The sequence below is a fragment of the Thunnus albacares genome, chromosome 2 (genome assembly GCF_914725855.1).
Source record: "Thunnus albacares chromosome 2, fThuAlb1.1, whole genome shotgun sequence".
NCBI lineage: Eukaryota > Metazoa > Chordata > Actinopteri > Scombriformes > Scombridae > Thunnus > Thunnus albacares.
Genome location: NC_058107.1, coordinates 24,269,910 through 24,290,464, shown reverse-complemented (window position 1 = coordinate 24,290,464; position 20,555 = coordinate 24,269,910). Strand labels below are relative to the sequence as shown.

At 38.1% G+C, this 20,555-nt stretch overlaps 1 protein-coding gene across 3 annotated transcripts; it reads right to left on the bottom strand.

Moving 5' to 3' along the window:
* Positions 1-581: 581 nt before the first annotated feature.
* LOC122997942 (transmembrane protein 252-like) lies at positions 582-20,369 on the bottom strand. Of its 3 annotated transcripts, XM_044374357.1 has the most exons (6): positions 20,144-20,369; positions 15,437-15,613; positions 12,913-13,066; positions 12,687-12,802; positions 1,846-2,170; positions 582-1,336 (listed from the first exon to the last, which is right to left on the bottom strand). In XM_044374357.1, exons 5-6 carry the CDS (start codon positions 2,115-2,117, stop codon positions 1,093-1,095), a joined length of 516 nt encoding a protein of 171 aa, XP_044230292.1. In that variant the 5' UTR covers positions 2,118-2,170; positions 12,687-12,802; positions 12,913-13,066; positions 15,437-15,613; positions 20,144-20,369; the 3' UTR covers positions 582-1,092. The 3 variants fall into 3 exon arrangements, with proteins under 3 accessions (XP_044230292.1, XP_044230284.1, XP_044230300.1); XM_044374349.1 differs by lacking the exon at positions 15,437-15,613; XM_044374365.1 differs by lacking the exons at positions 12,687-12,802; positions 12,913-13,066; positions 15,437-15,613; positions 20,144-20,369 and having other exon boundaries at positions 1,846-3,983.
* Between the last annotated feature and the right edge of the window lie 186 nt (positions 20,370-20,555).

The following is a 20,555-nucleotide window of genomic DNA, read 5'->3' as shown; positions in this document are numbered from 1 at the left end:
GGTGTGTTTGAGCAAGATAATCTATCAGAACAGCACAGTAAACATGAACAAATTTAGCACAGACTTGTTTGGAGGCAAAGACATAATTGGCTCAAGAACCACAGTACACTAATATAATAATATACTAAATGAACCGCTGACACGATTACAAGTAACTTAAAAAGTCTGATTTGGCATTAAAATCTACTGTAGTGGCCATGTAATCAAAATTTTTCTGGTTCAAGTCTGGCTGGGGACATTTTTGGCATGTTGTCCCACTCTTTCTTCTCTTATTTAACTTATTTAATGCTTGCAGTTCAGTTTCATAATCGTTGCGGTGCAATCAAGAAAGATTATTTTCAATTAGAATCAACCCAAAATATAGTCAGCGTAGCCAAGTTGTGTTGGCTGGACCTACTTTGAAATAAAGTCAGACTGCCTGGTATGAAGCTGTCCCTCTGATCTCTATATTATTTTAAAATGAAAAGAGGAAAAGATATTGTTATACTGCATAATGCAAAACAAGTCTCCCAGAGGTTTGCACACAAAATGTATTTGCAATATATATGACACAGCGCAGCTTTAGCAACTTGATATTTTTATTTCATATGACAAATCACCCTGAAACAGGGACATTCACATCTGTGCACACAGAGGTATTTAATGTTACTTGTGAACATACATAACAGTACAGAAACTGGAGCTACAGTAAAAGTGACACAGTGCTCTCTGTCAATCCAAATGTCCATGCATCCAACAAGATTAATACTATATCATGCTAACAAGCAGTTTTGTAACTCAAATGTGCTGCTCTCTGCATGCTCTCAACAAAAAAAACACTATTTAACCCAACACACTGTACCTCTATGAAGACCTTCAAGCTGAAGAAGGCCTGACATAGGGTCAGCTCACACATTAGAGTTCAGAGGTTTGGATTCACAGCAAAAAGCTGATGTCAACATGTCTCTGTGGTCCATTATTTGACCACTGAATGATCCAACCACATTTGGAGGCATCTCCCATTTTTCTGGAACTTTCTTTCTTAGTCATGTCCATCTACAATCGGAATTCCTCCCTTTTCTCTCAACCAGGTAGTCAAAATCATGTTTTCCTTCAGTGTCCAGACAAAGCCTCCCTCTGCTCCTCTGCATGCACCTGCTCCACCTGACTGTAACTGGGAGGCTGCTCCCAGCTCCACGTGCAGTCTGGGACCTCTGAGCTGTCTTGAGTGTAGAGTGGAGGAGCCAGGCTCATCACCACATCCACCCCCTCGACTGTGACCCCAAACTCAGGGACTGTATCCAGAGAGACATGGCTGCTCTGGGACTCCTCGTACGATGGAGGGAAGGAGCTGGGTCTGAAAAGATGGGGAAAATAGCAGCGGCATTAGTTTAGTTTAGTTTTATTCTATTGAACTGTAAATGAGTCAGAGTTATTCTGTCTCTTGCCAGATGTTAATAATGCACAGTAAAAAAAAGAATAATAGTTGAAATGACATGTAGAGTACATAAAAAATATATGTGAGAATTTCTATTTGTAGAGATTTGATGCTAAAACAAAAAGCAAACATTTTTGCTTGAAGTTTTTTGTGCTACAAGTTATTCTTCCTCTCTTCCAGGGAGGAAGAATAACTTAATTTGTTTAGTTTAATATTTTTTCAAATAGTTATAGTAAGTATTTTGCAAAAATAATTTAATTACCAAGAAGCAAATTGAATAAGTATTCCCTTTTATCTACAAAACCAGGTTGTTTCCTAAAAAATGTGGATGTTTTGACATTGATTCTCTGTCTTGTAAAGCTTGCCCAGGTGCTTTGTAATACAGTGTTTTTACACAATTTTTAAAGGATGGTCACAGGTAGTCTTACCTCTCAATGGTGTAAACATGGATGTGCTGTTGGTGTCCTCCTCTCTGGTACATCTTGCTCTTCATGCTGTGGCAGATGGTCCAGAAGACCCCGACGAGGGTCACGAGGAAGCCGACCACAACCATAATATATGCAGGGATGATACTCCAAGTGTACTTGGGCTCGTTCGGCAGGGACACCAAGTAGATCCCCATGCATGTCAATCCAAATCCCATGCCAGGCAGCACCAAACGGGCCAGAGACAACATCGTCTTCTTCACATCCATGTTCATTTACCTCACGTGTTGTCTTTATTGGCGTTTCCAGATGCACTTGTCCTTTTTTTCTGTTTTCAGGTGGAGAGAAGTACCTTTACAAGTCTTGATGATACTTTTATCAAACATGGAGTTTCTAGGGAGTCTTGTAGTTTGATCGGTTTAGTGCCTGTTCAGGATGAGTCCAAGCTATACTTGCTTATACCACATATAAATCCTCTCACCAAGTTTGAGTACCAACAAATTAACTGTAGTTGAAGGTGTGTCAGCCTGTGAAAGTGTCCTTGCCTCTGCAGACAGAAGGGGAGGTGGCTGGGATGTTACTGCCCTCGGTTGTATATTAACACAGTATTAATCTGGGGTCAGAATACGATGAAAGAGATAGAGGAGGTAGCAAGGAAGAAAGAGAAAACTCTTTGAGCCGAGAGCTAATAAATCAATGACAATGGACCGTAGTTGATGGTTAACATATTCAGTAAATTCTTCAGATTGTCTAGAAATGGACTTGAATGTCATTCTGGATTTGTGAATTAATTGCAAATGTTTAGCACATTATAGTGTAGTTGGACAGAGGATAAGGACACGTGAGTGCTTATTAATGTACAATATTTTCAACTGTTAGAGACATATTGTATATGTTTTCTTACAATATTGTCATTCATTATCTGTTTGTACACCAGCCTCTACTCTACTACTACTGTTGTACCAATGTTTCTACTGTGAGGAGTGTCAGGAGTGGGAAAAAAGCCTTCTCTCTGATGATGAAAGTTGTAAGTCAGTCAGTGGTACATATTGTAGATAAATCTGAGGGGCCCCTAGATAATTAAAGATATAAGAAAGACAGTAAGAAATCTGCTACACAAAATTAAGTAAATAACTTTTTTCTGACTTTTCCATTTGTGAAATACTGGTTACTTTCATGTCTTCAAAAACTGTTATATATGTTTTAGAGTATCTATAATAGTAATGCAGTCTAATCAATACCAGTGCTAAAATCATGTTAATTCATTTAAATGACTTTATGTTATTTAAAGGTATCCCTTTTTTAGTTTCAGAGACAATTGCAATGGGTAAAAAGGTTTAAATCTCACTTGAATCCAGAGATCACGGTTAAAAAAACAACAACAAAGTGAAAGGTAAAGCAGTTCAGGAGAAAGAGGAATTACTGATCCTGGTTTACTGCTGACTGTGAATATTGCCATATCCCCTGATAACCACAATTAGCAGGTAGCTGACTACCAATGACTGAGTGAATGACTAAATATAGGTGTTACTTTCTGAATTAACTTGTTTCAAGTGCCACAAAATATAAAAACAGTCCAAAAAATACTGTAAATGATACAGTATATCTTTTGCACATACTGTCTTTTTATTTGCCATGAAAATCTTTCTTATTATTTTAAAATGTATGCTAATATATTGCAAAAATATCTGTAAATTAGCAAATGTTTAAATTTGCATCTGACCACATTTTACCCTTTGTCATGCACCCTTTTGTAAATTTACCCACTTTCCACCTAATTGCATACATAGCACCATGCCTTCACAGCTTTGAGTTTGGCCACAAAACTGAAAAAAATAATTATTTATGATACTTCAAAAAGGCAGAGGATTATAATTTACATTTTTTACTGGAGCAGTAAAATGAGGTTGATAAATTTCAAGTATTGCCAATTATTCAGGCCAAATTTATTACCAGACAGTGGCTTAAAACACTGAACACTTGACTGAGGCAGATGATCCATGCAAACATGTAAAAACAACAAAAAGAAGTATATTTGAGTAGACTTTAAGCAAGAGATACATCATCCATGGCCATGTATAGAAATACATTTTTAATTTGATGGCTGTTACTTGGTCATCAGCACCAGCGACACAGCTGGCAGGGAGCCTACAGTATGAGACATTGTGTGCTGATAAAATGTAACAGCATTGCACAACATTTTTGTCAAAACAGTTGGCGTGAGCTTTGACACAGCACAGTCATAAGGTAATGTTTCCATAAACCTGTTTCCATAAACCTGTTTTCAGGAGCCTGCAAATGGTTCACGTGTACACAGTATGACAGTGTAGAAATAAGATAAATCAGCACAATTTGAAATGAAAGATATTTTACCGGCTTCTCTTAACATTGTGGATTTATGATTATCCTGTCTATTTGTAAGTTTCATTTTATATGAGAAATGTACATGTAGTAGGATTAATTCACACTATTAAATTTGGGGAAAAAACTCTTCAAGTGGCTGTAATATGATGATAACTCATTTTTGTGCAATTCTATACATATTAATATAGTTATTTTTTCTTATTTCCTATTTGAATCTTTTCTTTGTTTCTTGTTCTTTCTTCTCAAATCTAAGATTATGTAAATCCTGTTCAATGAACAATATCTCTGAATGCTTTTCATGCACTTTGGCCTTGATACCCATTACAAGCTGTAATGTTCAAACACACTTTATTGTGAAAATATGACTTCCTAGTTACATAAAGCTGAATAATGAACTATGCTGTAAGTGCACCTCACCTGGAACAAGGCCATGTGCTTAAAACACCAATTCTGACATTTGGCTTTGAAGTTTTCTGTCAACATTTTTTATATTATCCTCTCCAACAAGGCTTTTGCATTGTTTTTATTTGCACATGCACTAGATATTTCTTTATTTTCAAAGTTGCAAAATATCTTTCTATGCTGCTGAGGCTGGCACAAGTGCTTTGATTGCATCTAGGAAAAACTCAGACCAATCATAACTTTTGTACAGTGGTAATGTTGTGTAAATTGTGTTTTCTTTATATTGCACTGCATATAAAGTGTGTGAATACTGAGCTACATCAAAGATAGATAGATAGATATTCTCTTGCGCAACTTGTGACTTTCTTTCACTGATTTGTCCCTGGCCTCCACTGTGTACCTTGCTCTCTGTTTATTAGTCAACATCATCATAAGACATCATTTAATGACTCTTCATTATGAATGTTCTGTAATGGTGTTATGAATGAAATCCATCCACACTTGTTGTGAATGCAGCACAGCTATCAGAGCTCTTGTTGGCACTCTGAGAGTGAAATGGTTTTATGAATCTTATCGGTCTTATCGGTGTGAAGTTAATCCCCTGAGCTCAGCCTGGGTATTATCTAGATATTGCACCACGGTGATGTTTTTTTTCCGACAGGTTAACACACCACTGTGTCTGATGCCCACGTCAGATATCGGTTTCTTAATGGCGAGAAATTATCACGTAATGACTGTTAACAGTGGCACTATATAACTGTTAAGCAGATTATAAATTTTTGTGGCTGAGCTACATATTCAGCAGTCTGATGTACCGCCTTGTGAGATGGAAAACTGTGGCACTTTCAGTGGGACAGGTACTTTAGTCTATTTTGAAGATGATAATGGTAACATTAGCAGAACACTTCCCTGTGCTGAAGATAGTGTATTTTTTAACACTTCTATCTTGAGTGCTGTTATCACAAATTATCTGGACTGATAGCATGCATGTGTGACCTGCAAGAGAACAGCAGAGTTGCACTTAATATGCTCTGTGAAAATAGTAGATAGTCAGCAAATAATCTGAAACAAGTGTTCACCTACGCTGTGGTGTAATATTCATCAGGGAATGCAATACTGCTCGTGGGGATTTCAGGGTATAACAGATCCACTGCAGGTGAGAAATCCGATTTCAAAGTGTTTTCCTCCTTTCCTCAGGAGGCTGGTTTTATTTGTATGAAATCATTGTATGTGAGTGTGTATGTGTGTTTTTGGGCCTTTGGTGCCCAGATTGGAAGAAGCTGTTGGTTGTCTGATATGCACCTGTTTGGCACACTCCTGAAAACTGAAAACAGAAAAAAGAAAAACTTGAGAGAGACCCTCATAATCTGACAAAACATCTGTACACCCATTATGAGGGTCCCTATCAAACACAGATTAGTTGACATTATCTCTGGTATTATTGAGGTTTACGGCTGCTCCACACAGTAGCTAGAAGATTACAGTGACCTTTTTTCACACATTCGTTGTAGGTGCCACGTGAATAAAAAGCATGAGGGGTCAGTTCCCCACATTGGTGATAAATCAAAGGAAAAACTAACATAAAGTGTGTTTAAGGTGTTGGGCCACTAAGAGCTGCCAGGACAGCTTCAATACTCCTTGACATAAAATCTACATTTGTCTGGCTGTTTCTAGATCTTTCATTGGGGGCTGTTAACTGGTGCAGAAGAGAGACAGGCATATTTGTATTGTTTATTTCTTTTAATTCATTTGAAAATAAAATTGTAATTCTCATTTGATTAAAAATGACTCATACAATAATATATGTCCTGTGTTGCTGCTAGACTAGAGATGTACTAAACAGCATCCTGCGTCATTTATAGTTGATTGCAAGTCTGTTGTTGCCTTAAAAAAATGGCATCAACACACCATTTCTGTTAGACTGCCACCCATTTGTGTTTGTGAAGAACATATCTGGTCCAATATGCTAAAGTGGTGGAATTAAAACAGTGTTAACAGTGTTAGCATCATGCACCGTTCAGATAACACGTGTGTGGGGACAGTATTAGATGTATCAATATTATATTCATTAGGATTTACACAAGGCTTGTATTTATTTTGTTATCTACGTTATTTGTGAACAGTTATGAAGAAGTTCATGTAAACTGTGAAAGTCAAAAATTCAGCTTTCAACAGGGTCCAAATATTTTTGCTGGAGGGCTAGATTTGGCCCATTGGCTGCTATTTGCCTACCACTGATCTAAAAGATATTAACTCATTTGAGGTTTTTGTGATGGTGGTGAAGAGCACTGTTATGTTGGTCCAGCATGTCCCATAGGTGTTCTACTGGGTTGAGATCTGGTGGCTGTGAAGGCCATAATATATGCTTTGCATAATTTTCATACTGATCAAACCATTCAGTGACTCCTCATGTCCTGTATAGAGGCATCTGCATTTCTTATGTTCCTTCACTCAGTTATTCAGATTATTCATCTGTCACCATTCCACCCCAGTACAACAGAGTAAATGTCATTTTGCTTGTGGTGCTCACAACAATTCAACATCTTTTTATGCCTTTATTCAAGAGTCAACAGATCCCAGTCAGACTCAAATTGAGGATATTGTGGTTCATGGCCACTTGAACACCCTAACATTTCTTCTTTTTTTTTTTAGAAACACCCTGGATAATTCACAAAACAGTTTTTATGGTCACTATGTCTTTGGTAAAAAGTAGTTCCAGTGAAAACTGTTTACAATGTCTTCTAATTCGAGTGTGCTGACGCTTTAAAGTAGGAATGTGGACTGGATGCAGCCTTTGTAATAAGCACACATCACACTAAGTGTAATGTGAGAAATATGTCTATATTACCTGTCAAAAAGTTGTGCATATGTAAACATGTATTACATTCACTGTGCAGTCTATAAACCCACAAATTAAGCTCTCTCTCTCTCTTGCTCTCTCACACATATACACACATACACTCTGGCTTCTTTTAGACCTCATTATTGAGTGATAATTATAGACAGAGTAAGACAGAGAGCCATTAGTTGTGAGTGAAGGTGTGAAGGGCCGGTTATTAATCAGCTGGACTCTGATGAGTGCCTGCCATCCCCTCTGTCATTAATACTCATCAGGGTCAGACTGCACACTCGGCAGTACACAACTACACTCTTTATATGGTCCCCAATTCTGGACACAAGTCACACAGAGAGAGTTATTATCAGTTATTAGTTTGTTGTTTAGATGATTGTGTAATATATATATACATGGACAGTTTATGTTTATATAGTACAGTATGTGCACGATGGGCAGTTATTTGCAGTAGTAGTACCATAAGAGGTCCAGTGGGGGCGACATTGTATTATTATTTTCACTAACAACAGTGGATAGTGAGTAAGCTTTCTGCTTGCTAAACACTTTCTGATGAGGAAGATATATAAAGGGGTATACTCTATCCATGTATCTATCTATCGATCTATCTATCTATCTATGAAATATATAACTAACATAAATCCCTTTCTTCTAACACAGCAGGTCCAATAGGTTCATCATGTGGAGAAAAACTATCTCTCAGTCCCTTAGTCACATATGTAACTTTAATATGATCCAGTTGGAGGCAGCACGAAGGTTCCAGCCTGCCTGGTTTTGATAACCATGATGCTCTGTCACACTGGGGATTGTGGTTTAGATTTTTTCCTGTTTTGTCACAGATTATAAATCTCATCAGTTCCAAGTGTTGGATAACATCTCTATGCTGTAAAACCATTCATTTACTCTCCAGCTATGGTGTCATTTTATCACTTTGGAGATGCTATTACAGATAACAAAGATATATCTGACTGACTGTGTTGCTTTAAGAAAGGATCTCAAAACCTGGTTACACAGAAACAAAGTGCAGGAAAGGGAAGGAAGAAATGACAATAAGGTTTTAAACTTTTGAAATCTTCTCTTTCTCTCACTCTCTCACTCCCACTGATACTCCAACCTTCAATCTCTACCTAAAACCTCCTTCTCTTACTGCTCTTGTCATGTCCATCCTCTGATGTTACATGTGCACTTGCCTGTAGTGTTACATTGCTCTTTCCTGTAGTAGCTATATAAACCCTCGCAGTTGTCTGGACCAGCCGAGGCAGGAGGGGATCAATGCAGAGATCGATAGGGTCCCTGGGAGTCCTAATAGCCCTGTTACTGCTCCCTGACTCCCCGCCTGGCTGCCTGATATAGCAGCACACTAGGAGGGGGGGCTGTGTGTGTGTGCGTGTGTCATCCAAATCCTGTCTACGACCCCCCGCTGAGTCTGTACTTACACTTAGGTCATGATACAGCACAAGTTCTGTAATCGTGCCCGTTGATAGAGTTGATGGCTGAGGAAGGTCTGTATGAGCTATATGGCCTTCTACTGTGTTCACTTAGCCACTCAGTCTTTTTCTCATGTTTCCAGGAAGTAAGCCGGTGGTTGACACACCAATGATGGATCATATATATACATACGTATGTATATTTGTACTGTACTTAAATACAATTTTGAGCTACTCGTTCTTTACTTACTAGTTCCTAATTTTACCAGCCCTGTATCATAGGAACTATGTCCAGTGGAACCATTCAGTGCCAGTGCAAGATATCATGTGCTGTACATGTAGCAAGGCACAAAGTAAGGATGTGGAGGTTGAAGTGGTGGATGGGTGTGTAGTATGTCTGAGTTCGCATCCTGTCACAGGCCTGTAATGAACATTTTAATGACCTCTTTCGTTGACTATAACTATGATCTTTTCCTAACCTTAACCAAGTGTTTCAGCTAATCATAACTATACCTTGACTGCAGTTTAAGCACAATGTTTCTGTAACCTTGCCCTTACCATTGAGACGTGTATGCATTTTAGAGAGCATGAATTTTAAAAATGTTGCCTCCAGACACAAAAATCTTTGTCATTGAATGAATCCAGAGTTTTGCACAATTGTCCAATATTGACGTTCTTGGATTTTACATACTGTATGTTGGTCAGTTTTACTTGGCATGGTTAGTATCTAGTGAAAACAGTTGTATAATGTCTTTTGTAGCTCTGTAGGGAGCATTGCTTTAACGTCTGATGATGCATGCTTACAAACTGGAAGCATGGAGCCTGAAAGAATTGAGCACAAGGAAGCAGGGAGGGCTATTGAGTTGCATTATGGGAATTGTAAGACCGGTTGTTTTGGAGTTTGATTCTAAAAGTCAGTATATCTTGGCCCTGCTACCTAAATTTTGATCCTTTTTAAATCTGTCTCATGGAAATCTATGGAGATTGCTGGTATTCCTTTAGAAGATAAGTCTGGTGTTATGCTGTACTTTTCTTATTGTCAACAAGTCCCACAAAAAGACCAAAACCAACAATACTTTAATCTATCTCTCAATACTTTCAGACTTTTCAACCCTGTCTGTGGATTTCAGCCCAAAGACCATTGGTTCCTATGAAGTGTCTCACAAATATAAAAGGCTACATTATCTCCCAAAATGGCACTAAACAGTACATTTGTTGGGGACTATTTTCAGTGGAGGATTAATACATATTTCGGGCACTAGTGAGTTTTTTTTTCTTTTTTTTTTTACTTTTTCCCCTTTCCTACTTCCCCAGCAGTATCAATACATCACATTAAAATTGACATAATGCAATAGCTCCCCCTACCCACGCTTTCTTATAGCTTCCTTTCTTTTTTCCCTTTTTTATGTATTACAGTGTTTTTCAGAATAATGTAAAAGGTATCAACGCAGCATAACACATTCCACTGAACAATAGCTTTTCTCTCCTATTTTTCTTACTTTTTCTGTTTTTAAGTCACAATTCCCGTAAACATTTCAAATGTCTCTATCATATTAATGATATACTTATCATTAATATTGTACACATCAAGGGACTGAAAGTCCATTTCTTGGTTTAATTACACTGCATTGAGGATCAACTTTTACTGTACATACATGCAGGTGCAAATCATAAGACATTGGGACAAGAAGCTTACTGCACAGAAGCCACAGTGTGTTAATATTATCTATCTTTTAAAGATCTTTATATGCATATTTTACACTGTCAATAATGACCCTTGAAACGCACTGCATGTTTTTTAATGTATCTTCACTCCCGTGTACACTAGCAAGACATCTCTGTTGCTCTAATGGGGGCGATGAAAACAGAGTATCTGTACTTGTTCCTGTCACTGTCTCAAATTCATTAAGAATGTTGTCCTGGGAAAACTCCCAGCATTGTCGCATCTGGTGCCTGTCACTTAAAGTTTTTTCTACATTAATAAGATTTCTGCAGCTACTTGCAACAGTCTTAAAATATTGGTGCTTTGCCTCAAAGCACATGCACCATAACGTATGCAAGGGCTGTACATGGCTGTAAGTCTTGAGTAATGTATCATATAGTGACATTTCAGACTGATCACGTGTTCAAAAACATCCTTAAGTTTTGTGAAAAATTCACAAACAAGTAAGGTTAAAATAGACTTTCCCTTTTTATTTTTGGGGCAATTACAATGTCAACTATGTCACAGCAGGTCAGGAACACATCTCAATAATTGCAATCGGGTGGAACATGGTGTGCCATTAAAGAAGGCAAGAGCCTAAAAAGAGACCCTGTAATTCCAGAGTTCTGCATTAGTCGCTCAGAAAATTGTACAGGTCTGTTTTTTTCAATCATTTTGACCAATCGCTAGTTGTTGTAGTTCTTCATTAATTTCCTGTATGTTTATGTGTCTCTCTTTGTGTGCTTGGCACACAACTAGCTTCACTATGCGTGGATCAACTCCTAATAAGTCATGCATTGTGTTGCATTCTTTTGGATGCTTTTGTCACATCCTTCTTATTTAATGGAGAAGGACCATTTAATCCACATGTCACTTTATGCTCAGGGTTTTCAATACATTTCAGATGATACTTGTCTGCCTCTGGGCTTCTCAAGACAAAATCATCCTCATTGAAGCTTTCCTTCATTTCTGTGTATGTTGCCATGCAAAAGCAGCAGATTCTGTACAAGTTAAACAATATAGTAAAACCACCCAACATGTGGGCTGAAAGATTATCTGCTGAAAATGTTGCTAGTGCAGCATGAATAGTCTGCCCAATTCCATGCGCTGTGATAGTGATACCATCTCTTTCAAGTTTTTTAAGATCGTCTAATATGGGTTTTAAGATGGTTTATAAACCATGTTTCACAAATGTTTGACAGACTAAAAGAGCCAGATGGATATGGTTAAGTTTTGATCGATGTTTGCTGTCAAGGTTGCCAATAGTATATATATATATATATAGTATAATAGAAAGTACAAAGCTTGTGTGCTTTGAGCCCTAAGGGATTGACCACTTCAAATTTATCTTCATAGAAATGAAGACGTAAGGCATGTGGATTAACTCTGAAGAAGGGATGTTCTTTGATGTAAGTACCATCAGAGTAGTTGCTTAAGTAATCTGGATCTCTGTCCATATACCTGTTGGCCTGAATTTCATCGTCTATGTCCTCATGTGAACAATAGTGTGTTAAAACCTCTGTGATCAGCACATAAGAGTATGTACCTATTTTGTGTCCACTTTCTGACCTCAAAACATGATGCACGGGTTCAATCAACTTGAGCTTAGATTTACAATGTTCCTTCAACATGTATGATGATCTAACAGCTGCTGAAGCTTTTTCAAAAATATAAATAAATATTTATTAGACTGTATCACCTCTCTTAGTTCAGGACATTCCAAAACATTGAAAATAGATGTCATTAACAATTTCCTTCTTTTTTTTTTCAAAAAAAAAATTCTTAAAAATTTCTCAATAATGCGTCCATACTAGGCCTGAAAGATTTGTATAATACTAAAGTTGACTCACAGTCATTTGGTCATTTAGATATTAAAGTTGGCTTTGTGAGCATGGATAAGACCAACATGTTGAATCAGTTTCTTTAAAGGAATAGTTCGGGTTTTTTGAAGTGGGGTTGTATGAGGTAGTTATCCATGGTCAGTGTATTACCTGCAGCAGTACCGGCACAGCCGCTAAGCAAAATGTATTTAAGCCACTTAAAAAAATCTATATCAGTTTAAGAATATGCTATATTTAGAATATTTTCACTGCTTTACCTTGCTGTCAGTAAGCCCTTTCCATCGGCACTACATTTTCTCAACTGTAGAACGTCCGTATTCCTACGTTCACTGTATTACGCTGCAGCAGCACTGTCTGACAAAAACAGCTGAGGCTACAGGACACACAAAAAGAGCCTAAATTACTGTTCACAGACACTTTCTGTAAAATATTATTATGCACAGCTTTTCTAATAAATGTATGTAGCTACATGAATCCATTCACTCCTGATAGATCTGCAACAGGTTCTTGCAGCTTCTGTGGACTCTTTGGTTCTCTTCTGCCCCAACTTCTCCTCACTCCTTTTCACCTCATCTTCATGAATCAAAGGTGCACACTCTGCTTTGAATTTGCATTTGAGGGACTGATGCCAAGTGTGCTAACACAAAAAATGAAACAAGGATAACCCCTTCCATTAAAAAACAACTAAATGAACATATCCAAGGAAAGTAATAACATAACACACTTGTATTAATTATTGTGTTCTATATCAATCACTGTTTTCAAAATAATTACATCAGGAATAACCAGCTGCATAATATCAAAAACTATCAAACTTTTGTAACTTACATAGCCGTTTCCTTAAGGATACTTAACAATAAGTGCTTTAAAGGGGGGGGGGGGCATTTTTTGTTTTTGTTTTTTTGAGGTTTTTATATCATTGTGTAGTTTCTCAGTAGTGTGCCATATATGTATTCAAATCCAAACATTCAAATTTGGTTGAAGTATGTATGTTTTAGCAGCAAAATGCTATTTTTCCAAGCCCTTCTAAAAATGTTTTCCCATGTGACCTGACGTAGGTTTCTTCATAATTTTTATGAAGATGTTGCAACATATAAACCTCCCAGCCCTCCTGGCCTCTTCATGACTGAGCCAAGCCTTCTTGGGGAATTGTGTGTTGTCAGTCTTCCAAATTAGCTATACTCCTCCCATTTAGACAATGTTATTGTGCTTCCCTTCCATCATATACTGTTCAAATTATGGTTTGAGATTTGCTCCTCTCTGATGAACCTGTAATTAATTTCAATAAATGCGGGTCAAAATTGACCCAGAACAGCCACAATGTACAAAAATATCTAGCAGCTGCGCAAAAAATACAAAATTTAGAAATATTTCCATTATTGTAAATTTTGGGTCACTTTGGGAAAGTCATCAAATGTCAGACTGTAATAATGACATTAAGGTTGTTATACTGGAAATAAAATTGGACCAAAACAGTATCCTGTTCCATCAGAAATAAGTGCGAATGTTTTGGATTGATTAATACTTTGTCCCCCTAATTTCTTTTTATCTATGTTCTCTTGTTCTCTCATTATAAACTTGAAGAATTTCTGATACACCTGTTGATCAGATGACAAAGTACATTGTCTATGAAGACTGCCTGCTTGACCTTTTCAAGAAGTGCTTGTTCTGCAACCATACATGCACCGTTGAACAGTTCTTCCAAGGCACTTTAGTCAGTATAAAGGCAACCTGCACTCAATGCTCTCTAGTGAAGAGGTGGAAGATTCAGCCACATGTGGACAGCATTTCAGCGGGGAACCTTCATCTGTCTGCAGCCGTTGCCTTTACAGGGTCATCATTTGCTCAAACAAGGTACGATTATCACAAAATTAGTATTCAAACAATGGACAATTTTACTTGCATGTTGTTTACTACAGGACTCTAGACTAACTTTTTTTCCATCCAGTACTAGACATTTTTTAAAAATATTTATTGTGCTGAATAATATTACAGCACCACAAATATAGGTCCATTTTTTTACACGCCAGTGTGCTGAGACTTTCAAAATCCTTTTTGGAAATAAAGTTATATGCTGTGTTGTTCTTATTTCTACGAAACTGCCTCCATGTGGGCTCTTGCCAATTGAGATGTTAACAGGATATTGAATGACTGAGAGGTTTACGGCGTATACAGCTATTAAGGAAAAAAGGCAGGGGTAAGGGGATATTTGCAAGTCGTTCAAGTGTGCCTAGTTATAAATTTGACAAGCACCATGTCCAAAAATAGTCACAAAATGCTTCTAAAAGGTTGTACTCTGGAGCCCTGTACTACCGCTATAACAATATACTCAACTTCCTAATTCCTGAATGCACTGAGGCATCTGCAAAACCACCTATTACATTTACCAGTGTTTGTTCAAACAGGAGCAGAGGCTGCTCATACAGGAGGTAGCTTGAGATCGTGTGGACCTGGATGGGGACATGCATGCTGACTCTCCAGGTATGGTCTTCTTGTACAATATTCTCAGCACAGCATGCATTCCTTTTCCTCTATCCTATATCTTTACTTTTATTGCATATTTTATCATTCTGTAAGGCAATTTGAATTGCCTCTGTGTATGAAATGTGCTATATAAATAAATCTGCCTTGCCTTGCCTACATCAGGTCAATGTGCCAAGTATTGTTCATACACATCCATGGATCTTGGAAGGAATAGATTAGTAGTAGTAGTAGTAGTAGTAGTTGTAGAATAGTTGGATGTACAACTTGTGCAGGTGAGAATGAGATGAAAAAATACCATTTGCTACAACTCTCTCTATAATATCTACAGGTAGATACCATGCTTTTGCAAATCGGTTCACTATTGAGCTTGCACCATCTTCCGACAAAGATGGTTTTTGAAGGCTCTGTAATGGTTTCCTATAGTCTTTCTACCGGAGCCATACTGTAGCCTTGTAGGAGAATGGGGCAAGCTCAGTAGTGAACTGATTTGCAAAATTATGGTCTCTGTGTGTAGATATCATACCTGAATGTCCATCAATAGGGCCTGTGTTCAGTTTTACTGGAATCGTCATTTAATTATTTTTCAGAGCAACAAAGTGGGAACAGTCTCCAGATGGAGAAGGAGGGATTGATCCGAAGCCTTGACACACTGGAGAAGGCAGGTGTCCTCAGGAGCTTGGTGTCTGACAGTCCATTCAGGCTAAGGTGGAGAGAGCAGACATTTTACACTTCTATGATGTGTGGCATGTGCAGAAGGGCATGTATACCACTTGTTTCATTAATTTCCTTCATTCTAAACAAAAATAGAATAGCCAGTCAACAGAGTTATCCAAATAGATAACCATATGACAATTGAATTCTTGTGGTAGTCAAGTAATAGCTGTATGGTCGTCATAGCTGTCTGTGCTTTTGTAATTTATGAATGTAATCTGAAATTCATTATACATAAAATGAAAGTCATTCGGGATTTTACAAAATTTGCAGTGATTAATCGTGTATGTGTGTGTGTGTGTAAGAGAGAGAGAGAAAAGGTAGAGACTGCAGTCTGGACTGCTCACAAGTACCACCTGGTGGTTGTTGGTGCAGACTGCGGCTAGAGATGGTTATAATTGCCTCTTTGCACTCCCCCTGCCTCTCTCCCTCTCTCACTGCGGCAGTAATACCGTGGCACAGCACCATTAACGCTGCAGCAATTGCACCAAGTGAAAGCAGAGACATCTGTATGTTATGATCTCATTACCTGCATTTAACAAAACTAAATACTTATTTATTTTGGAAATAACTTAAATATTGATAATATTTCCATTTGTTTGTTCCGGTGTGTCCAAGAAACTTGATGCCCTTGGCAAAGAATGGGACTACAAGGCTGTGATTGCATGGCGACCATGAGTCACAAACCACATGTGCTGGTCAGCTGTCTCATCACAATCAGGCAATGAAATGGTTGCCAAGTGGACCTCGATGGTCAGTCATGTCCAGAACATTCATGTCCATGAAAACAACAAGTCTCCCACTTGCCTGCACCCACCCCTCAATGGCGAAGAGGCAAGGGAATGGCTGAAGCCAAGTATGTATAAAGAAGCATAACAAACATAGTCCTTTTTAGAGGTGAAGCCTCTCCATGAACTGTAGGTGAAACTTACTTACTCACATGATCACTCACTCACTCACTCACTGACAGGATCACGGTTAGCTATAGGTGCACTCCATTTGGACGTGCTGACTTGTCGCTTCAGTGAGAGCCGTTAATATTCAACCTAGGCTATTAAGCTACTTACAATTTCTTTTGAAAAAGCCAATGACAATGTCCAAACATTATAGCTTATAATTCAAGCTGTGCATGCGAGCAAATAGACCTAAATAACTAATCTTCTAAACACAAATGTTATGGCTATAGAACATGGGTGCAAATAAAGAGTGGTGCTTTGCATCTGTGACAGTGTCCTTGTCGTTGAATATTTGTCTGTCAAATCAACTTCCCTTGTCAGCTGTGAGCATAGCACACAAACAGGACTCGCGTCGCTCAATTCAAATAACTGTGCTTTACAAATCCCTATAAATGTATTACTGATTTATTGGAAATTTGTTGTCCTTGATGAATATGTTATTTAAGACAGAGATTGCGGCAGGGATAGTCAGTTATCACCACTGCAATTTTATCCACTACACTGCAAAAGAGAAAATAGTATGCTTGTCTTTTCACAAGGCACAAAAGCATGCTAGAAGCTCTCCAGTATCATCCTCCATGAAAGCCTTCTGAAGGACATCAGTAAAATGAGCCCAAAGTATCAAACCTTTTCTATTGAGGCATACCACAGCCTTGTTCTGAAGTTCTGTCCCAAGAATCTAGACTACTCCTTCACTGGAATGCTTTGCAGGTGTTACAAGTGTGTTTTGTTATGCTTAATCACATTTATAGTTAGATTTATATTCAAAGAATAATATGCTTATCTTTTCAAAAGACACAAAGGCATGCAAGAAGCTCTCCAGTATCATCATCCAGAAAAGCCCTCCAAGGGACATCAGTAAAATGAGCCCAAAGTACCAAACTTCTTCTATTGAGGCATACCACAGCCTTGTTCTGAAGTTCTGTCCCAAGAATCTAGACAATCCTTCACTGGAATGCTTTGCAGGTGTGCAAGTGTGTTTGTTATGTTTGATCACATTTGTAGTTAGATTTATATTCAAAGAATCCTTGACCTCCATAAACATTAATTAGATATTTCATTGGGATTTTGGTTTCAGACTTCGTCTCACTGCTATCCATTACAATGAGAATGCGGACAGTCCCCAGGCAACTGATGGAGATGGAAATCCATGCTTTCAGATGAGCTACCCCAAGTGAAAGATAGGTGACTACAGTGTGAAGGTCTTAAAGACAAGCCTACTTGAGTCATAACATTTTATATTCAAAGGCATTGCTGTAGTTGCTATAAGTAATACAACATTCATGTGATTTAGGTGTAATTGCTGGATAAAATATCTCTGCATCATTATAAACATACAGACTACATCGACAGCCTCCTAGAGCTGCTGTTCAAGGATGTCCTGATGGCACCTGGGAAGTACCAGGACCTAGGCTACTTGCCAGCATTCCTGTCCCTCCCCCCCTTAACTCTCAGTTTGAGACCCAGACAAAGATGACGCCGTGCCGGGATACATGATGCGCTTTGCTGCAAGAACATAAAAGGACAGTGAGTATGACAATGTGGTATTCATAATGTTTTGTAAGCATTTATGATGTGTTCATGATGAATTTCTACAAAGTCCTTTTACATAACTTGCATAATTCAAAGTCATGCAGTCCAACAACTGGAACTGGTAATCTACATAATTGTGTTCCGCAATATCTAATTGGGAGAAGGACCCAAAGAATGCCTTGGGAGCTTTAGAAGGCTGTGGAGCATTACGAGTAACTAGAAAGGTATTTCTTCCTCTTTGGTGATGAGATGCCAAGTTAATTTTGGTGGCATGAAAAGTACGGTGGAGGCTTAGTTTACATATAATGGTATAATGAGCCTCCTGATTGAATCACATCATTTGGTTATTTTATGGGAAAGAGTTCAGTTGAAGCTAATCCCACACAAGTCATCGCAAAATGACATTTTGAACGGATTCTTCATGTTTGTGTTCCTTTGTGTCAGACAGTACGACAAGGGCTGAATTTACTGTCTTTCTCTGGTGAGGAGATGGCCATAGTTTTAATTAATTTTCAATTTTAACTGATTGTCTTGTGTGTCTGACTGCAACGGGGACTGCAAGTGACCTGAGAGAGAAGGCTGATGCTCTGAATTCCTGTTCTGAAAGGATGGCCCTATGTGGAGGAGCTCAGTACACAAATACATGTGATTTTCCATTTAAGCATCACCATCAAAGTTGGTTACAGCCACTACCACTCGATGCATTTACACTAACAGACAAAACGTCTTTACATTTCTAACCAGACAACAAATGAATCCAATCTACTCCACTCAGCTGAGCCTTTCTCTTTGCCTGATGGAAAGAATCAACTTATTTCCGACTTTGCATGGACTTTTGTAAACTGATTTATTTTGAATATTTTGAGTAAAAGAACAAAACAAAAACACTTGACTTTAAAAAGTTTGAGTTAGATGGGAGGAAGCTTGAAACCTGTGTAGGTGCCTGTGGGGTCTGGGTACTGTTCTTGGAGTACAGCGCATGCTGGAATCACCACCCTCACATGCTTCTCCAAATAGCTCCAGCACCACTGGACAAAGTTCCGATACGCAGAATATCTATTTATCTTATATTTTGATTTCTTTCCTTACTCAATGAACTTTAGGTCTCAAAAGAAACAAGGAATGTCAGTGAAAAATAGAAAAATAAAGTCTGCTGTCTCAATCAAGGTAAGTCACAGTAAATGCCATAAAGAGCATGTACATATGCATAGGCTTGTGCATCAGCTTGGTCACCCTATTGTTTTGTTTCTATGGTTTATTGGCAACCTGTGTTTTATCTGTGTTTTTAGGATGATGGAACATGTGTTACCAATAGTAGACAGATCAACCCAAAAGTAACACATAATTATAATTAGCAACCAAGGCAACAATATATTCAATTTTATATTCCATAATACCTCATAATATCTATTAAGACATGTTTGTAATTCTCTACAATGCAACTTACCTGTCTATAGTCAAAGGCTGCTCAATGTATTGTCTGTGTACACACACAGACAAACATTCACACAACGAAACGCATGATTCCCTCCAGGCTTACGCCTGGCAGAGTTAATGACATGTCGAATTAATGGCACTTATTACCCTCATGGAGGCATACTGCACATGTAATGTTCAGTGCAATCATAAACATTGTGGAGACCTCCAGAGATGTATTAAAGTGGACCCTCATAGGCTATTTCAGAGTGACCACACCTAGGTTAGCTAGCTAGCTAGCCTTAGGCTAGGCAAGCTAACAAGTAAGCCATTTGGTTCAACTCATTTAGACAAAACCTTTAGATAAAACATATAGCAGAGGTGGTCTATAAAGCCATACCTTTGGTCATGTACTGTAATCTGTATTTTTGGATGGACACCAAATGGCTGACTTTAATTAGCTAGCAAACCCTAGGCTGGTAATTTTCTAGATCATGCTAGCTAGCAATTTAGCCATTCAGTTCAGTCGAAGCTCATTCAATTTTCAACAAAAAAGGTTGCATAGAACATATAACCCACTATGTCTTTAACTTTTCAATTCAACCTAACGTTACCTCTGAATCTCTGTGCCTCTTCTTCTGTCACATTTATTCCTGACTCCTCCAACTTCTGGAGGACTTCCTCCTTGAAAGCTCCATCTTCAGATTTGCATGCCAAGTGCAAGTGAAAGTTGGGAGAAGTCGGCTTGTATTACTGCTACAACCAATGTGCATGTGTGAACTCCCTCATTCAAATATCAAAATTTCCCATTGCAGCTCTTTATTTGGCCTAGGTGATCATCACGTTGTTTCCAGGATAAATATTTGAAATTAGGTTACTTGCTGTCCATTTCTTATATTGCCAGCGTCTAGCAGGCTTCAGCCTAAATATTACATGAAATTGATCATAACTCAGAGATAGCTGTGTGAAAATGTAGCCTAGGCTACTCAAATTTCACTCACATTAATGGCAGGCCTATAGCCTTCT